At 40.4% G+C, this 7,500-nt stretch overlaps 1 protein-coding gene across 1 annotated transcript in view; it reads right to left on the bottom strand.

Moving 5' to 3' along the window:
• LOC135208165 (ATP-binding cassette sub-family C member 12-like) overlaps positions 1 to 7,500 on the bottom strand; it is a 58,319-nt gene that overhangs the window by 23,556 nt on the left and 27,263 nt on the right. The window contains exons 10-14 of the mRNA XM_064240302.1: positions 7,398 to 7,500; positions 5,157 to 5,313; positions 2,095 to 2,291; positions 1,254 to 1,477; positions 674 to 851 (exon numbers count right to left, since the gene is read on the bottom strand). The exon at positions 7,398 to 7,500 is cut by the window's right edge and continues 28 nt beyond it. Of these exons, the coding sequence (XP_064096372.1) occupies positions 674 to 851; positions 1,254 to 1,477; positions 2,095 to 2,291; positions 5,157 to 5,313; positions 7,398 to 7,500 (859 nt within the window). The remainder of the gene's footprint in view (positions 1 to 673; positions 852 to 1,253; positions 1,478 to 2,094; positions 2,292 to 5,156; positions 5,314 to 7,397) is intronic.

The raw sequence follows: 7,500 nt of genomic DNA, 5'->3' as shown, positions 1-7,500 counted from the left end.
TTTATTAGGAAAAAAGTAAAAAAATGAGTCGAAGTTTCTTCGGCGCAATCGAGTTTTCTGTACACCGTATAATGCTGTATAATACCATCAGCTGTGACAGTGAGGGTGCGTCCCATGCCTCCGGAAAGTGCTGCTGGATGCACGATCCGTGGCTAACTTTAACCGTAAATAAAATAAATACTACTGAGGCTAGAAGTCTGTAATTTGGTATGTTTGCTGATTGGAAGGTGGATGATTAAAATACCATTTTGCAGCCCTCTAGCCTCCGTATTTTTGTTAGATCTGAGGGTGGACAGAATAAAGAGCAGAGGGACAGACAAGCCAGCATAATAGTTTTCTTTTGACAGAAAACTAAAAGGAATAATGGATGTTGCTCTACAAAAAAAAAAAAAGAAAATGAATAAGTAAATTAATAAGTAAATAAATAAAATTATAGGTTTACCTCTCAGATGATGAGTTTATATATCAGGGAAGCCAGAAGTCGGAAGAAAGTTAGAAAAATTTGCCAAAGTATCGAGACAAGACTCCAAGTGCATTGAGTATCCACGCTTTGAGGAATGTTGGGCTTTTCATTTCTTAGCAACTTCACAAAGGAGCAGATTGAAACTATTACCGCGAAAGGTTCAAATAACAAAGTACTGGAGAACGAGCGAAGAGACCTGCGATTACTCACATGCAGTGCATGGGTGACCAGAAGTACAGTTTTGCCTTTCAGGTGACCCTTAATACAGCCGTTGAAGATCGAGTTGGCAACTTTCGCGTCCACAGCGCTGAGAGGGTCATCGATCACATAAATGTCGCGGTCGCTGTAAACAGCTCGGGCAAGGTTCACGCGCTGCTTTTGACCTCCGCTTGGGAAGACAGGAAAAGATAATTGCAGTACTTGATCATTATGATTGTTCAAAAGGTGAAGAACCCTATTCACATGGAACAAACCCACCACAGGGGCCACTGACTAGGAATTCAAGGTTCCAAAGAATATGGTGATCATTAGGAAGAAGAGAAGATGAAGGGAAATACAGATAAAAGAGATCTCACTTACTAAAAATATCCTCTTACAATTATAAGATTTGTTAAATGTATCATGCAGCTTTCCAGAGTCTATTTGTTTGTATTTTGTTCACTGTATCGTCTTCTCTGTTTCGTTGATTTTGTTTAATTTCGTTGACAACATGTGGTGAAACGTGTAAACTAAAAAGAAGAAGAAGAAGAAGAAGAAGAAGAGGAAGAGTGAAGCCTAATAAAAGTAGTACCTCAGGTTGATTCCTCTGTCTCCGATTTCCGTCAGATCGCCAGCAGGCAGCTGGTCGAGATCGGGCTGCAGGCAACAAACCTGAATGGCTTTTCTGTATCTGGCCACATCAAACGGCGCCCCTAGCAGGAGGTTCTCCCGAAGGGTACCATTGTAAATCCAAGCGTGCTGCGTCACCAGGGCCACTCTCCCGTTGACGTGCATGGACCCGCCTTTGAGTTGCATCTGGAGAAGACGAAATGTAACTAGGAATCATCTTCATCAGTGGGAAAATGTAACTGAGAACTATGAACCACAGGGTAGCGTCCTAAGCCTCTAGAAATGGTAATAGGATCATGAACAGTGAAATAACAAAATAAGATTACAGAGCATGGTCAGAGTTCCAAACCCCAAAAATTAATAGCAGAAGAAGAAGACTTCTGACACCATAAATGAAACTGTAGAACTCTGGATCAGAGTACTGATTTTTCATATGGTTTCAGCATTAAGATCTAATATTCTGTTCAAGAAACATATTTTGGTCACCTGAACGGGGAAAAGCTAACTGAATGTTATTGTGTATAATTTTATTATTTGCCTTCTTTTACACGAATATCTGACACATTTTATTCACTTAAACCATAAGATATTTGAAAGGCCATTACAGGTCTTGACTTTTGGGAACGTTAGATATAATAGCGTATCTTTTCAAAGTAGAAACAATTCAAAACATTATCTCTTATTGCATGTTTCTTTTTTCATAATACTGTTTCTCAGACTACTGGAAACGTGAATTAAACGAATAAACAAATCTAAGTAAATACGAAAATGCTCCATTGAAGTTCCGAAAGGAATTGACTTACATCTCCACAAATAGCAGAAATGAGCGAACTCTTTCCCGAACCGATAACCCCGCACACCCCGACGAGTTTTCCATGGGGGACGCTGAGGTTAATTTGACACAGCTTGGAAGGAATCTGGAAGCTTTTCCGCTGGCGGTAAGTTAGGGATGTGACGGCTGGACCTGTAGTTAGAAGGGCCTGGGATAACATCCTGGAAACTACAAAAAACTTTCAGTTCGATGGTAATTTAAAGAGATGGTAACACAAAAACCTCTAGCTGGGGGCTATAGTATCGTCCGTGCACTCACAGGGCGTGTGCAGCGCCCCTTCTGCCCTGAGCTACACTCACTGGTTAGAATTTGACTTTACCTTCATTCCTGCCTTTTTTCCCCTTCAGTCTTTTCGTATTTCATCTTCAAATGTTACCTAGTGCAACTTCCACCTTTAGATCCAAGTACTTCATCTTTATTTTCTGATCTCTTTCTCTTGCTGCCCCACCACTCCAGCTTCCTTTCCACTGTCTTGAGCACTGGATGGCCGAATGTGCTCTAGTGCTTTGTTTGGCAGCCCAAATGTTATATAAAAACTAACAATAGCCTATTTATGTTGATCTCTCGTGATCTCCAGTTGTTGAAATTGTGCCACATTCTTCTCGTATTATTTGTTTCCGTCAGTTCATTGCTAACGTCCATGGCATTCGCAACCCTGTCTGTCTATCTACTTTTTTACGTGAAGTGTTATGTATCATTGAAAGAAACAACGAACACTGCCACCAGTATACTACCTATCCGATCTAAATGTGTATGTATACGAAACAGATTATTTTTCGCTCTTGGTACCAATCATGTTTAGTATTATACTGCCCATGGCCGTATCCGACATGTAGGTGCGTTTGCCAATTAATTCATATTCATTTTTGGCTGCTATGGAAACCCAGAGTTGATTTAAGGGCATTACTGAACATCAACCTCGAGGGAACGAAATGAAATAGCTTCAAATAGAAGTGACAGGGATGCTAGAAGAGATACGGTGGGGATTCCAGACAGTCGCCAATGATTTTCTTCTACCAAAACCTTCTAGTTTGAATTTAACTGAATTGAATATAAATATATTTAGGCCAGAACCCAAGCACTGGGATCTATGAGGTCATTCAGCGCTGAACCGGAAATTGACAGTAAAAGGTTTGAAGGTTTAACAGGAGGAAACCTCAAAGCAGTTGAAGAAGCACTATGAAGCAATTGTTAGGATAGGGTGGAAGTAAAATAGAAGGAAGATAACATGAAAGGAGGTACAGTAAAAGGAACGAAAGAGGTTGCAGCCAGGGGACCGAAGGCACGCTGCAAAGAACCTTAAGTAATGCCTACTGTAGTGCATGAGGTGCACTGACGGCATTACCACCCTCCTCCTCCTCCGGGAAAGAAAGTAGTTCACAACAGGGACTCAACAAGTCCTTTCGGGAATCGAAACAGTCTGTAATCAATCTGGAGTTAGCAAAAGCCATGTGAAGTGAAGAATCGCTTGATTTAAGTATGTGGAGCATAAATATAATAAGGTTCTTGAAGATTCATAGTAGCTCATTTTCCCTCCTGCCCTCAACCCCGCTCAACCCTTCCCCCCCCCCACCCCCCCAAAAAAAAAAAAAAAAAAAAAAAAACATTTCATGAACCTTTTTTAATCATATTACCTGAGAGTAGATCCCGTGATGGGTTAGTGCCGTCAGTGTGCGCACTTCTCACTGTACACTGTAATCAAGGCCTATACTGTAATCTTCATTTAAGGTTCTTGGCCGCGTCCCTTCGGCCCCTAGATGCTGCAACCCCTTTCATTCCTTTTACTGTACCTCCAATCATAGCTTCTTCCATCTTACTTTCCTCCTTCTCCTGATAATAGTTTCATGGCGCGATCGCTTTGAGGTTTTCCTCTTGTTACACCTTTAAAAGTTTTACTGTCAATTTCCGTTTCAGCGCTGAATGGCCTCACTGCTCCCAGTGCTTAGCCTTTGGCCTAGATTTTATATTCCTTTCCATTATATTTTAGAGTAGAATGTTCATTCACTAACTAGTGTTAGCAGATTACGTGACAGTTTGTTTATTCAGTCATTAATTTTCGCATCTGTTGCAGAAACTTGTTCATTCACTAAATATGATTCCATTTGTTGCAAAAAAGAAAAAAAAAAGTTCTCATTCACTAATTAGCGTTGGGTTTGGTTGTAGAATTTTGTTCATTCAGATATTAGCTGTTTTTTGTTTGTTTGTTTGTTTGCATGGTGTTTTTACACTGCATGGAAACTGGTTATTCAGAAATGGGACCAACGGCTTTACGTGACTTCCGAACCATGGCGAGAGTGAACATCTATCACCAGAAATACACATCTTTAACCCCTCAATGGAATGCCCGAGAATCGAATTCGCGGCCACCGAGGTGGTAGGCCAAGATCATACACACCACGCCACTAAGGAGCTGGAATTAGCTGTTGTATCTGCTGTGACAATTTCCTTATCCTCTTAAATCAAGTTTACTTCTAATGTTTTTGTAATCATTTGCAGCACTCATTGAGAAGGACGTCTTTAAGTTTTTTTTTTTTTTTTTTTTGATGATGTGAATGAAAACAGAATTCATTCTTTCAACAAAAGCTACTGTCGAGGGATAAAGTCCTTCGCTTCTGATTTCTAGTCTTTGCGGAGATCGTAGACAATACTAAATAAGAAGAAGTGCAGACTAAGTTCAGATCTAAGAATTCGGGATTAAAATCAATAAATAAATGAGAAAATTCTGAGATTAAAAAAGTTATGTAAAGAAAATCGATGTGTATAATGGTAGCCACACATCAGGAGCGGCATATAAAAGAAAAATGGCTCTCAAAGAAATAAAAATATAAAAAATAATTAATAAAAAAACATGAGGATGTATATAAGCTATAGTGAAAAGAAATCTCTTGTCTATTTTAAACCCCCTTTAGAAAGTATAACATCAGTCATTTTGTATTATTTCCTCATTGTAAGCAAACCCGCCCCTCTCTCTCCTCCGCCCCCTCCCCCCACCCCCCCCTCAAGGAAGGAAAAAGAAAACTGACATGAACTTGCCTTCTATTTTCTCACTGTGAAGATCCTCACTTCTTTCATCCATAATACCGTTGCCATCAGGTTCCCAGTCAAAGGCAGCCTCCTGAATCTGGATGGCAAATTCTGAAATGTCTTTACACTGTGGCACCTTTTTGTGCTCGGACAAAGTCAGGATGCTCTGTTGCAAAGAAAGACTACTACAGTTGTTTTACAATAATAATAATAATAATAATAATAATAATAATAATAATAATAATAATAATAATTTGGATTACAGAATTTAGGCCAGAGGCCAAGCGCTGTGAACAGGAAATGGACAGTAAGAAGGTCTGAAAGGCATGACAGGAGGAAAGCCCCACAGTTGCACAACGAAACAATTGCTAGAGAGGGTGGAGAGTCAGACGGACGAGAGAGAATATGAACGGAAGTACAGAAAAAGGAACGAAAGAGGTTGCAGCTGGGGGTGGGCCGAAGGGAAGCTGCAAAGAACCTTAAGCAACGCGGTGCACTGACAGCACCAACCCACTATGGGGAATAATAATAATAATAATAATAATAGTAATAATAATAATAATAATAATAATAATAATAACAGACAGAGTATGCTCGAAGATGGACTGGCTCTTATTAACGTAAGCTAAGGAGAGTGTTTTGGAGGCTTGGGCCTCTGATACTGTCACAACGGAGAAAGGGAATGGCCGACTGTTTTGGATATTTAGATATAGTATGTCAGACACTTACAAATGGAACTGGTAAAGGAGCATTTAAGGAACAAAGGTTTTTCAGAAACGGGAAGCCGAAGAGGACCATGAAGGGCAGAGTAAGTTTTAGATTCTATGAAAAAGTAATTGATACATGAGCTTTCCTAGATAGTGAGCCCCAAGGGTTTTCATCCGAATGTATCAACTTCTGCAGCGTGTTTAGTACAAGCCAGTTTGGGGATGACCATCAGAACATAAACAAGAGACTGTCAATATCATAAAGATAATAACCCCCAGGAAATATTAGTCCTAGGTTACTGTCGCGAAAAAAAGCCCGTGGACAGCTTTTTCCGCATTAAATTCCCCCTGTCCACCTACCTTTTCAGAGTCCATAGTACAAACTGGCAGCAAGCGGGAGAGTGGTTCTTATGTTATGTGTGTGAGTTATTGTTTCCTTGGCTTTGCACACACTCACTAATTGTGCTATGGAAATTTCTGAATAGATTTGGGAATTGAAGCCTTTAAAATGATTTTAATTGCATTGTAATTCACTAGCCCGCACGGCTATAAAAGGAGCCCACACGTTGGCTCGCTGTCCTTTCCAATTCTTGAATCCCATTTGCAAAGAACTTGAGGGAACAGTCCAGCGAGGCTGTACATGAGTGTGACCCGATAGGGTGGTGTGTTGTGCGTGACCAAGTAACATGTGAGTAATCTTCTTTGATCTTTGCCATCTCCGTTTGTAGCTAGAAATTTGTGATGATTGTAGAAAGCCTGAGTATCAGGGATAATGTTTCAGTGTTCTGTTTTGTAAATTTAAGTGATTTTGTCGTGCTTTAGTAAAGTTCACGTGGCAACATAACCACGTGACCATTTTGTATGTTGTTGGAACAGTGAATTGCATTTGATTATTTAAATTTCATCATGTCCATTTTGTTATTAAAGTAAAAATTTATTTTTCTAATAAAGTTGCTTAAATTTATCATGGTACTTTAATCAACTGTCCTTGTGATAGGGCTGAGACTTCTTCCTTTGGATGGATTTATCGGCCATAACATCTGGCCTAAATCCTCATTAACAGGTCGTTGAAGAATTCACGACAATGACGACCCCCCAAACTTTGATTGGGGTCACTATCTAGGAAAGATCATATAAATAAGATATTCGACTAAACGAGAAGTAGAATGCAATCGCCAAGTGAGCATCATAAAATTCAGTGTCGTGTTGGCATGGACCCTAAGACCAGGAGTACACAAGCCACTCTGTGGCGCCATAGAGTGGCGTTGGTGTTTGGCAGGGATGTGGCTTCCCATAGGCTTCCATTGTTTATAAGCCTTACTTGCTTGCCACAGACGCTCGTGTGCTCGACATAGCTTATAAACAATGGAACCTATGGGAAGACACATCCCCGCCACACACCGACGTCACTCTCTAGCGCCAGTTAGTGGCTCGTGCACTCCTGGCCTGAATCTCAGCATCGCACTGAGCATGAGAAGACGCCAGGAAAGCTGCTTATCTCCAAAAGTGTTTGGTATTACAGTCATTTCAGAAGCTTACTTACCTCCATCCTTGCTAGAGAAACATCTGCCTCCGCTACGCACTTCATCACGTACGGTAAGATACTCACTGTATACCCCATCATTGTGAACAGGCTTAGTATTGTA

Source organism: Macrobrachium nipponense, chromosome 35 (assembly GCF_015104395.2).
Source record: "Macrobrachium nipponense isolate FS-2020 chromosome 35, ASM1510439v2, whole genome shotgun sequence".
Classification (NCBI taxonomy): Eukaryota; Metazoa; Arthropoda; class Malacostraca; order Decapoda; family Palaemonidae; genus Macrobrachium; species Macrobrachium nipponense.
Note: the sequence above shows the minus strand (reverse complement) of the source record. Positions and strands in the feature narration are given on the sequence as shown.